Genomic DNA, 13487 nt, shown 5'->3' with positions numbered 1-13487 from the left:
AAAGGAGCTGTTGTCCATTCAAGTCCATTTTAATTCCAAAGCATTCCTTAGAGGACACGGGAGAGGGTGTTGAGAAACTCAGTCGATGAATTAAAAACACATCTATAACACTCATTCTTCCTAAAAATTCCCACTTAAACCTGCCAGCCCATCACTCAGCACCATATCATTTAAAAATTTCCTTGATATGCACTCAAGATTCTGTGGTTGAAAAACTAATAATTCTTGGCAGCGCATTGGATTTTCTTTGAATGAATACAGTAGCAAACTATTCTAACATCTGCATGTACAAATGTACTGTATGTATTGAACATTTTTCTCAACGTATACATGTCAGTAACTGTATCTGTAATTCAACTTTCAACCATGCACACTAATAAGTAAGCAGGCCTGGATTCTCTCCGACTTCCTCTATCATGCTCGCAATGACAGCCAAGTGTGGATTCTGGAAACTGGTTAGCAAAGTAAAACAGAGGCTTAAAGAAAACAGCTTCCCTGTTTGTCTTCACCTCCCTTTTTCCTGCCTCAAATTTCATCATAAAAGTTTTTCTGGCAGGCAAATCTGCAAAGGTATTGAGCTAAGCATCGGCGCAGGGCCGCAATAAACAACACAGGGACCACGCGAGGAGACCACAGTCTAAATGGCAGAACCAGAGACCACAGCAAAGGCCTGGGGACGCACCAACGCTCCCATTTTAAGATCTGTACTCTCACTCACCCACCCGGGAGTGCGATATTGCGAAAAGAGTCTTCAGCTGATCACGAAAACATTCCTTGTATGTTTTCAAATATCCCAAGCTAAGTCTTTAAAACTCTTTGACCTTCACACAAATGCATGCTGCGCCAGAGGCTAAACTCATTTTTGTGTTGGTTTTCAAAGAACTTTGAGTGTCTTTTCAGGCTTAAACATCAACATAAGAGTACTTTAATCCCAAGAGAGGGTCTGGTGAAATGTATCTAAAGCCTGAACTAATGTCTGCTGGAGCTGCTGGGAAGCACAGCGCACAGCTGTGTGAGTTCTTCACACCCCTTGTCTCAGTGCAACTAAAGGCGCCCATGAAACGGAATTTATTCAAAGGTCTGTGCAGCGAAATCAATCACGTGAATTTATGGCATAATATTCGCTTAATATATGTTTTGTATGGTCAGTAACATGGCCAAGTCTGGATTGCGTCACCAAAAGTATGAAGCCTATTTTTTTGCAAAACAATGCTCCACCCCTATTGTTCTCCATACCACGTATAACCAGTCAAATATCTCTTTGGTAAATTGTACCATTTACATAATAGGCATGCATCAAAGAGAAACTAGCATAAGCTCACATGATGGAAAAAAAAGAATAGCCAGTTGCTGCTTTCCCTTTAAAGGTGTGTGTTATTGCAGATTGGTGAAAGGTGAATTAAAATATATATGCAATATCTGCATACAGTGTTACTCAGCATCCTGCCCCAAACATGGGAATTTATATATCATTTATTCCCACAAGCGTAAGAATAGATAGTGTCAAATGATTCATAGTTATTGATGAGGCAACCTTTCATGGATGTTGGGAGGTCACAGTTCCTGCTTGACGGCCTGAACACCGAACCAGGTGTTTTTCACTCCAAACCTGGTTGACCATACCTGATTTTAAACACAATTTTCACACTATTGGTAGCCATAGCTATATAGTTTGAATATCCCCAACAAAAGGCCCAGGCATTGATTGCTTGGCACCAATCCCAACATAAGGACACTTGTCAAAAACATGTAACTTGGAGGAGTCTGTGCGGAGACAGTTGATGAGTGAGAAATCAGTGAGGACCTAGTGCCACTGAGTGCAAAAACAGGAGCAAAATGTTCTTGAAGGTTAACAAGAACATCCATGTTTCTTGATGTTTCCAGCTTTTAATATTGTAATTGCTTAAAGAGGGAAAATATGTGGGAAAAAAATGTTCTCTTCAACAACCTGGTAAACGTAACACATTAAGTTTCACCAGGAGCCATTTTAAGCATATAAGAATGATGGTGAGACAAACCATTCTGTATGATGTCCTGATCCAGGAAGGGGGCAGCCACTGCACTTGGGAATTGTGACACTGGCACAGTGATGCATCCACTGGGTTCCACCAGCAGCAGTTTTACTGCACGTTACTGTATGTAGTGCACCCCATAAAACTTTTCAATTTGGTTTCAGTGTAGTATGCAAGCGTGTGTCTGTGTGTGTACACAGGTACGGGTATAAACTGTTGTATCTAATACTTTGCACACAGGGCTGAGCTTCTCTAAGGCTTTTTTTTTAGTTATTCCTCTCACTTTACAGTCATCAAATACACAATCAAACAAAAGAGAGAATCGTACACTGATTATACAAGAACATGCAGAAGAGATTTTCCTCTCCTTCTTGGGAAATCCCAGACCTCACAACACCAGAATCTAACAGTGTGAGTGGAAATGAGGGACATTCATTCCCCCATCCCGTGTCCTGGGGCCGAACCTGTGTGTCATTTGAGGGGCGTCTTAAAAGCTGGGTGAAGGGAACAGCCAGAGCCCTGATCAGGAATTGTATAATAAACGGATCACCTCAGGCCCGGCACAGGATAATAAGCAGATGTAAACTGCCTCACAGCAGGGGCTGCAGGGTGGAGAGTAAGTCTCATCGTACACCACAACATCTGTTGATAAAACATTAGCAACACAGCTGTCTGCCCACAGGCAACACAGGGAACATGGGAAAGCGCAGATGTAAGACAAGAAAAAAAAAAAGTACATATGGGCAATCATAGAAATCCCAGGATCCACTAACAAAGTCATCTTTGTCAGCAGAATGAGTGATGTTTTCTTCGAAACCATGAAAGTGAATTGTTTGGTATTGTACGAGTGGATGGATAAATGACACTGAAATTGCAGGGGACTCACCCTGAGTATAATCACAGGAATGCTCACAGCTGCCTCAACTCTTCTTTCCCCCTCCATCCATCATCATTACCCCTTCCAACAAACACAAAAGATGCACACGCACCACACACACACACACACACACACACACACACACACACACACACACACACACACACACACACACACACACACACACACTTACACACACTCAAATGTAAAGAATGAGAATGCTGCAGGCGTTCCCCATCATTAACACTTTCCTCCTGCTTTGATTATTTTTCCTGATCATTTTCAGCACTGCATGTCAGTGAATACATCCTGTTTCCAGGGATTCCCTTCCTGTGAAGCCACACTCGACCGTCATTCTGGCGAACACATGTAGAACGAACGCAGTTTGAATTACAGCATTCGATTCAGCTCAATTTTCTATTCGACCATCAAGTAAAAAAAAGGTTTTCTTGTCTTTGTCACAAACGTATGTCCTTCTAGTGCTTGGATTGTTAACATCTTTAGCAGATGACAACTGGCATGAAATCTTTTTTATTGTATTATGTATTTTTATTGTAATAATTGACTTATCTCTATGAAACTACAGAAGTTCTGTACAAGATGATGCTAAGATTTCCAGATTCCCAATATGTAAGGCCAAATGCAAAGAATTTTGTTGCAGAATTGATAGGATTTCCTCCGATCTGGCAACTCCGAACCAGTAACTGCCAACCCCGAACCTCCAAACTCATGGGACTCATTGTCTTTCTAATCCATTAAGTGTAGGAAAGAGAATCTGAATTCACAAATGAATGATAATGATATATCCACACTGCTATGACCACTACAAAAGAAAAACATATTTCAAGTTAAATGGCCACATACTACATGTTGTACCTGTTGCAGATCCAGCAAATTAGAACTATTTATGTAGACTCAAGTAAAAAAAAAAAATGCTCACCACCATAAAAACCACATAAACACACAACGGCAGTAGACTGTGACTCTCCTAACCTTCCGTTTGCTTATTCACAGCTGTAATTTCAGTGTTTGTGTTCACTGTGAGCCATTAAGGCATTGCAGAATGTTTTAGATACACCCAAAACTGCTTTAACCTCAAAGTCGGTGTTTCATTTTAAAATCAAAATTTGCCAAATTGACACATAAAAATGGTAAGTATGCAACTTTGAGAAAAAAATATAATGAAATGAAAAAATAAACAGCTTTCATTGTTTGATTCAGAGACTTTCAATTAAAAAAAATAGGGTGGACTTTCTGTAATTTTGGGGCGAAAACCCTTTTCTGACTGTATTCTTGTGGCACTGGATGTTTGTGGAAATGTGTCATTGTATGTCTTTGTGTATATGCATGCATGAAATTAGAGGTTAAGTGGTCTGAACAAAGTAGGGTGACCCCGAGGTCAGAATAAAAAGAAAGGAGCTTATTGTCTCTGGCTGCCCTTTATCATCACGTAGTTGATTTTTGGTTAACCATCTGCTGAATGACAGAAGACCAAGCAAAGCCCTAAATGCCCTCTGTGTTTATGCGTGTTTCTGTTTAGTTTCAAAATAGAAAACAAAAACTGAAGGGAGAGCATGCACACTTCCGAGAGACCTACGTGTAAGGCACTTATGATTGCACAAGTTCAAAGTAATTTGTCAAACTTTCTGCACGTGACTTGCACAAAAATGTGTTGTGTCCAGTTACAAACGGTGCTTAAGTAGCTGCATGCACATGCTTTGTTGACTCCTTCATTCTGTGTAAATCATGAGTATCTCGTCCCCGTTCTGACCTCTACAACTCCACTTTATTGCTTTTCCACATGGCCTCTGAAGAACTTGCAGGGGCTTTATTTTGGACCGTACCGTGTTTGTTCTAGCGGGCCCAGTGCTTTGCTATTCACACTGAATCCCAAACCGCACCGGTCCAGGAACCCGCGCTAATGCTGCTGGGACTGAAAATGGTGACCATGGTCAGACAAGTTCAGATGAAGTCAGGTCAAAACCGATCCACGTCATTTGGGACTCATCACAGAATCTCCAGGAATCAATTTGAAATCGACCATTAGCGGTCACACTAAAATAAGAACGGAACAGAAGCTTTCCAACCTCAACAGTGGTCTTTACTGAGCTCATCGTCTTCTTACTTATCTTAAGAGTCGATGTTATCAAAAGTGGGGGTGTGGGGGCGGACAGGGGAGAAGGATACATTTGCCAAGAAAATGGGGAAGAAAAGAGATGGAGGTTGAGAAAATATGGACAGAAGAAGCAAAAACGAATGAAGCAGAAAGAACGACGGAGAGAAAGAACAAAGCATGGAGAAAGTCCAGGGTGGACCACAACCAGCCTGAGACCACATCTTGTCTCTGCTTCACCAGCAATAAAAACTATCAATCAGCAAAGAGAACAAGGAAAGATTAACAAAAATAGTCCAGCACGGACCACAGCAAAGCGTGTTATTGCATCACTCACTGACAAAACTCTGGAGCCATCGACATCCATCAAGCAACGCCTTTCTCTCACTTTCACTTCCTCTTGTCGCTCCATCTATCCACGATTCATTCCTTCTCACGCTCCAGAGTCTTTTTCATTTTCCTCTTGTTTTCCCCATTCATCACTGTCACTGCGGTCCACGTTAGCAAGTCATATTTGAGTCATTTATATATCTTCTTCGAATCATTACACCTCAACCTCAAGATCCAAACTCAGTAGAGGTCTTCTGCCAGATGAACAAGGAAGTGGTGATGAAACAGAACGAGAGAAGTGTGAGGCCAATCTGAGGAAACTGGGGAGAAACACTACGGACTGAACTGTACATCGATATGAATGATGCAAAATATTCAGGAAAAGCGTGTTATTTCTAACACTTTTTCTTTTATTCACTGAGAAACTAAGGATCTAATGTTACTTTGCTGTGTTATTTATGTATATGTATCATTCAAACTTGGACAAAACAAATTTGAATCATATGCAATATGCTTGCTTCAAGAAATCCATCCTTCTATTTTCTATACCCGCCTAATCCTGTACAGGATCACAGGGGTCTGCAGGAGTCTATCCCAGCTCAATCCAGGTGAACGGCATCCTGGACAGGTCCCCAGTCTCGCTTCATGAAATGAATATCTAAATAAAAAAGCTCCAATCGGCCAAAAGACATTACATATGAGCTTGAATACTGACAATGTGGAAAAGTCATTTGAGCTCTGCTGTCAAGGATCTCCACATGATTGCAGGCATTTTATTCGCCTCACAAATTGTAGCAGTAAACTACAAAAAAACACTTTCTCAAGCAGCTCTGCCAGTCGACAACCCACACCTCTCTCACGTCCGATACATCAACTGGTGTCATGACGATAGAGTTGTTCCGATTCCAGCATCTGAAATACTCGACGAAAACAAGAGTGTCGTGTTCAATTCTTCAGTTCTTGCTTGCTTGGCAGGTAGAGAGGCGGTGACACGCGAGTTGTTGGATTGAACTAGATGTGTAGCATTAGCAATATGTTGGCAATGTGGTGTTTTTTTGCCACTGGAATTGTCCTCATGCATGGCTGCAGTCTCCAGAGGTGGCCCAAAAGCTGCCAAAGATAACACTTATTAAGATAACATAAAGCAACCATATTAAGCTTTTAAGTGGCCATCGCATCAAAGAGCAAGAGGAACTTATTGAGCCAAAAGTGAAAACTGAGGACCCACAGCAGACAGTCCTAAGGTTTGCCTTTTAGGAACGCAAACAATTCCTCAAAGACAGCCAGAAAGCCGCAGCAATAATGGATAAAAATGTAGAATTCCTTGTTTAAGATGAGCAGCCCCAGCCAGTGGTTGAAAATGTCAGATTTCACCACCTAACATTTGGAGCCACAGCACAGTTTGTCTGGATAAAAATGCATCTCTGAAACCGCTGTGAAACTGCTATGAGACTGAGACCGAACACAATCATGTCAACTAAAAGAACTACAGGCAAAGATCTGGGCCTCCGATGTGTGCCCTTTGCCTTCGTTACATTTGAGAGGAGACTTTACCATCCAACTTTTTCACTTCAAAGGAGGTTCAGCATAATAAGGAGTAGGTCAATAGCCTCTACAATAGAGTTGATGCTGGCAATTCTTGAATTTCTTGATTTAATAGATATTGAATATATATTTCTTACTCATTTATAATGACTATCATACTCGACAAACTACTCTGTGGCAGATCGGTACTCAAAGTCGGCCACATACAAAAATGTTCATATCAAATATCAATAATCACAGTTACATGAAAAACTTTGCAGTGTTTACTTTTTTCCATACAAATGCAAAAAATAAAAGTATATTTTCAGTTAATCTGTGTGATTTAAGTAAGAACTATATTTAACAAGATCTTCTCTTTAAATGTGTTTTCGCGCACTTGTTGCTCCTCCCTATCATGCAGCATTATTGGCTGGTTCCTCATTCAGCATGTGGGTATTAACTGTGTGTTGTGGACACGTGAATAACTGGAGGATTTATTATCGCGACCCTGATCCTGTCACCAGCAGGTTATATGAGTATCTCATCATATGTGCACCGACTCATGGGCCTCACAGCTATAAACACAAGAGCTTGCAATAGGCTGAACTGGATTATTATAAGCGTTGCAAGCAGGACTTGCGCTGAAAATTGTGACTTATTGATACATGATATCCATTTTCAAAAAGGGTTTAATTAGTTAAAAAATACAGAACCTCAGAGTGAGTTTGCCTCATAGATTTGTGGGGAGATACAAGGACCTGTAAACTTAATTTTGTATGTGTGAATGAACCCTACAGTTCTCTTTATTAATGCCTGAAAATATTGTGAGTCAGCAGTCATAGTAAACATGGCACCCAAGCGATACAAAAGCTCGAAAGTCTTGTTACATTTCAGTAAAAAAGACGACAACAAGGCAACTTGCAATACTTGCCTAGTGAATATTTCGTCAAAGCGAGAAAATACTATCAACATGCCAAAAGATTTGTGCACACAGCATGCAATAACAATCAATGAAGGTCGCGTTTTCGATCCGCTCTGGACCCACGTCAGTAATTCTCAACCCAGCAGAAGCTGCAGCAGCAACGTTAGCATATCCTCGGCTAATAATACTGCAGGTTACTCATTAACAAACAAATACTGCCTATCATATTAGCGCCATTTGCCACAGTGTTTTCCTCTTTTTTCCAAATGAGAATCGATAAGGTAATCGATTAGAACAGAATCATTAATCAGAATAAAAAATGGAATTGGAATTGTAAAAATCTTATCAATTCCCATTAGGCCTGGACTGAGACAAAAATTCGGCCCTGGACTTTTTTTAGTCCAGACTGGCCCACCACAATACGCGCGCAAATACTGTCCATTGATGTACATTAGTTTTAACTGTATAATGTGAAATGGTTAATTGTCTCCCTGGCTCTTATTTGATGTAATTTAATCTGAAAATGTATATAAATAAGTGTTCAAGAAAAGAAAAGCAAGGACAATAAACCATAAACACTGACAGAAAAAAATAGGTAAAGCATGAACAAATTGGAGATTGGGCTTGAAGAAAGTGTATTGATACTTAAAACGCTTTAACTCTGGTGACTTGATTTGTAATTATAAAAATTGTGAAAAAGCAGATCTGCATGCTCAAACCACACCACCTAAAATAGTGGTTAAATAATCAGGATAGTATATCATTTTCCAACACTTTAGAACTAGATTTACACCACACGCTATCTATTATGTCAAGTAAAGTTCATAGACAATGTTTCTGAACACTTAGTGAATGAGTGTTTATCCACAACACTGGCTAGCACACACACCTGCTATCACCACCACCAATGTCCTCCTCCCCCTCCTGGACCACCAGGGCAGCGGGAGCATCACTTTCACTGTCCGACGCCTCCTGAGAGGAACCAGCCAAAGCCCCGGAGGCTACGTCACTGCCGCCGCCCCCCCGGAGCAGCAAACATGTTTGTTAAATTTTTGCTCTTAGTAGCATCCGTTGCTAGAGCTTTTTTTTTCTGCACCACCTTTTTTTTTGCAATTTTTGCTTTCTCTTCTCTCTCACAGATTGCTAATGATTGATTATTAAAGGTGATTGGACGAGGGATGTCTGAAAAATGTGTGGGCGGGACTACTTTGCCTATCTCCCAGCCCACCGGGAAAGACTCCCGGTACTCCCAATAGCCAATCTACCCCAGATTCCCATCTCTCCTCTATGTTCTGGGTCTCTGGGAAGCGCCTAGAACCCAAAACAATCATGTTTTTTTTCTGTCAGCTTCATTTAGTTTGTTAATAAACCTACATTTTTGCATTTCCGATCTAGTGTCTCTTGACCTGTTTTTTTCATACCCACACGTGTTTATCATATTTAAAACAATCGGTGAACGGAAAACTAAACTTACTCCTCTACCGCTGGATTTTTTTTGGTCTGCTCCTTTGTTCCTGGCTGGTTAAATATGCAGGAAGGTCTCTGTGAGGTTACCTGATCTGTTGGAGTATCATTACAGCCCTGCATTGTCTTGACCAGGACAGGAAAAAACACTCACATTTACTGTATTAAAGGGTTACGTTTCCAAAGACACTGGCAGACTCACAGTGCTCACACACAAACACACGCTTATTATTTTCCACATTTCCTACAGTAGTTATCTCAGGATCCATTAAGAAGCTGTCCTTAATTTTGACTGACGACGAGATAGACCTTTCTTTTTGTCATCCCTATTGCTCACAGTGCCTTCTCTGTTCAATAGCCAGTCCCTTCTTAGTCCTGACATGTACTGCTACTCGTCAAGTCCGAGAGTCCAATCTAGATCTGAACAAACGGGCTACTGTACCAATCACCTTGCGTATATATATATATATATATATATATATATATATATATATATATATATATATATATATATATATATATATATATATATACGAGGTTACAATGCGATTGGATGGCAGAAGTGAGGGGAGAAGGGGGATCCTGTGAGAATCGCACAACTCTTTCTTGCTGAATGACTGACATGGAGCAAAAGAATGCTGGCGCTTGGCTGGCCCTCTAAATCACACTCATCCTCTGGTTTGCTCTCTCAGTCCAAGAAACCCAAGCCAGATGCAAGTGGGAGAAAATGCCACTTCAATAGCTGGAAAAAACTATTCAAGATGAGAGACAAGCAATCAGAACTGACAGCATTTACGGGTTATTGTGTGTGTGTGTGTGTGTGTGTGTGTGTGTGTGTGTGTGTGTGTGTGTGTGTGTGTGTGTGTGTGTGTGTGTGTGTGTGTGTGTGTGTGTGTGTGTGTGTGTGTGTGTGTGTGCTGCAGCCTGTGATAAGTGAGAGGAACGGTCCCAGAAAACAGTAAAGTACCGAACATTAGAAGCATTACAGTGGATTAAGCCATTCTGCTGACCTGCACCATAACAGCGATGGGTCATCTATGCTTCTACATAAGACCCACAACATACATCTCCTACAACCGGGACTCTCCGCCACGGCCCACGTACTCCTCGTCAAAAATATAACTGTGTCAGAACGTTGCACGCCACAGCAAGTGTGTTGGGTCCATTTGTTAGCTTTTTATTTTACATTGTGTGTTTTTTAAAAGCTGGTGTCTCTACAGAGCAACACTAGAACAAACAAATATAAATTTAAGCATTGATGTAGGTCCCATATGTATAGGCTATGTGCACAGTTGCCAAGCAGAAGCATAAATCAAGGACATCACTAATGCCAGCACATTTTAATGACCACGCATGGGTTCTGAACACATCTATATTTAAACTAGGCCTTCAGTGTGACTAAACAACTTTATCTCACCTGGTTGGTCGATAAACTCTGACCACAAACAGACTTGTGCATAAATACTCAGAACTGCCTTTGTGGTGGTCCTTCAACAGTAAGCGTCACCAGCAACACATTTTGCCAAGATGAGACGCGGTCATTATCACAAGGTGGGAAACAGTACCAGCTTTGCTATTGCGGCTGGTAAACCTGCAAACACATAAAAACCTCCCACTAAAAAGCAATTCTTCTAAGTATGATGTATTCAGCAAACAGCAAGGGCCAAAATTCTTTGCACATGTATGGACAATTACGCCTAATTTTGGCTCAAATTGCTTCCTGTAATGATGAGTGGACATAGTTAGCAGGCTGCTCTCAACTGCCGAATACAAAGGGATCTGAAGTATCACTTCCAAGTCTAAAGAATGACGCAGAAAAATGCTAAACCCTCATACACACACACACACACACACACACACACACACACACACACACACACACACGGAGAGCCCACGCCCAACCCACACAGACCTCCATCTCTACTCATGCACCCTACATGCATCCCTAACAGCTGTGATAAAATCTTAAGAGCCACACAGTCGAGAAATTTCAGGCTTGAAAAAAAATCTGCCAGCTTTCCTCCAGCATGATGACTGACCCGCCCACACATATGAACCTGCTGGCCACACACAGACATTTTCCACCCACATAAAAAGGTCATTAAACAAGCACAGAAAAAAGAAGCTAAGGTAGAAAAAGACCTTATCCTCTGTATATGTATATTTATATTTTTCTATAACAGACATATATAAACACCATCTGATGTCTAGAATATCCATGGTTTTCATGACACAAGACTGAAAATCTCCCCAGGTTCAGGTGTCCCTGAACAACAAAGCAATCAAACACTTGGACAGCTTCGGGCACGTGAAGCTGTGAAGATTTTGCAGCTGCCTTACGTATGTGTTTGTATACGTATATACATGTGTGAGTGATTATGCACACACTTACCTCTGTCTGCAGCGTATTTGCCCGTTGCTCCTTGGCTGTGAGCGACTCTTTCAGCACCTCGATGTGCTGCTTGCAATCAGAGTTCTGATTGGTCAGTGTTTCTAGTTTGGTCTGCAGGGCCTGCATCTCCGACTCCTTCCTGTTCAGCTCCTGCTTCTGCTGCTCTATCTGACAATCACACACAAGCAGACAACTTAGTTATCAAAACTTTTACTCATTGGGGGGTTGGGGGGGGGGGGGTGGAAAGTAGAAAGTTTTAGTTTTTATTCAAACCACACATACACACACAAACTTTTCAAAAAAACAAATCAAATGTTGTGCACCCATTTTTTGGGCCATTACCCAACTCAGTTTGTTGTTTAGATGCAAAACATTTTACAGAACATGCTTTTTAAAGTGCAGCCAGACCCTAAAATAACAGTTTAAAGCGTTGATATGCTGAACATCTTAAAGAAAGGGGCAAGTAAAAGTGTGTCATGGATCTACTTTGTAAAACTGGGAATTGAAACCTCTGAATGATGACAAGTGCTCCAGGCCTTGAGGCGGCAAAGCAGGCCCCTACTATGATGCTCCCTCCACCGTACATGGTGCCTCTTCCCAAACAATTTGGCTTGCATCATATTTTCCCAGCAGCATGGAGGATGGCTATCGTGTTCTCTGACAAGCTTCAGCCATGCAACATGTCTGTGAAGGAGAGCAGCGGCCCGTTTGATGGCTCACACACGGTAGATTAATCCACAGAGCCGTTTTACAGTTCCAGTGGTGTCTTCCTTCAGCTGCTCCTCCTGAGTTCTTCCTTAGTTTACTGAGGTTTCTGAGTTAATCATCTTGGCTGGGCACACACTTCTAGGAAGAGTACCCACAGCACTAGTCTGTCTCCATTTATAGACAGTTTTGTCTAACTATGGACGGTTGGACGCCTAAATACTTAGAGATTACTCTGTATCCCTTTCCTGGCTTATGGAGATCAACTAAAGATCTCCTTTTTCCAATAAATGGTTCCCACCAGGAGTTACTTCATATTTTATATTTCCTTTTTCATAAGAAATATCTTTCTGTCAGTCAAAGTAGCTTTACATTACACCTTTAGTCTTATATTGCAACAATTAATCTACAGGTTCACTATTTTTATCAGCAGCACTGGGAATATTTTTAAATGGCGTATTCTATAAAGACACAATAATTTATAATTATTTGTGCCTTATTAGCTTAAATACAGTCTTTTTTATATCTATTGCAACTTAAATGAAGATTTGATTCAATTTTATGGCAAATTAATAGAGAAAACGAATTATTTCCCAGGGACTCGCATACATTTTTTTTGCCACTACAGTTGGGAAACAGCACACATTTTTACGTGTTCTGACTCAAGCTGTCTTAAAAATCTTTAATTAAAAGAAAACCTGAGAAGCTTCTGAGGTTTTGATTTATTTTGGCACATGTGATCATTCACTTATCACAATCTAAACATGCCACTTTTGCTGTGATGATTAAGATTATGTTCCGCAAAATTGAATCAACATCCAGCCACACTTTATCAATCCTCACTTGGAAGTCCCGGGATCATTGTGTGAAATCACTTAGCCAAACATTCAAAAAAGCACAAAATCATAGTGGGAGACCAATTGTTTTATAGAACATAACAGAAAACCACTCAGGAAATGAAATGCATTAACAGAGAGAGGTTTGTGTGATGACAGTAGCTACGTACAGGAGAACAGGATCCATCCACTGGTGCCAAAAATTCACAAAGCTGATTTGAAGCTAGATTTCTCTAATTGTGTGAGCAGGGCTTGCTCTGTAAAAGGGAATTTCTGACTGTATGTGAATTTGGTCAACACACCTCCAGTCAC

The 13487-nt window shown here is 40.9% G+C and overlaps 1 protein-coding gene across 2 annotated transcripts in view; it reads right to left on the bottom strand.

Moving 5' to 3' along the window:
- Positions 1-13487, bottom strand: part of LOC133456455 (ERC protein 2) — a 211029-nt gene that overhangs the window by 179573 nt on the left and 17969 nt on the right. For both annotated transcript variants that reach the window (XM_061734932.1, XM_061734931.1), the window contains exon 5: positions 11635-11802. In XM_061734932.1, coding sequence (XP_061590916.1) covers positions 11635-11802 — 168 coding nt within the window. The remainder of the gene's footprint in view (positions 1-11634; positions 11803-13487) is intronic.

Source organism: Cololabis saira, chromosome 12 (genome assembly GCF_033807715.1).
Source record: "Cololabis saira isolate AMF1-May2022 chromosome 12, fColSai1.1, whole genome shotgun sequence".
Classification (NCBI taxonomy): domain Eukaryota; kingdom Metazoa; phylum Chordata; class Actinopteri; order Beloniformes; family Belonidae; genus Cololabis; species Cololabis saira.
The sequence above is the reverse complement of the archived record's forward strand: the minus strand, read 5'-3'. Positions and strand labels throughout refer to the sequence as shown.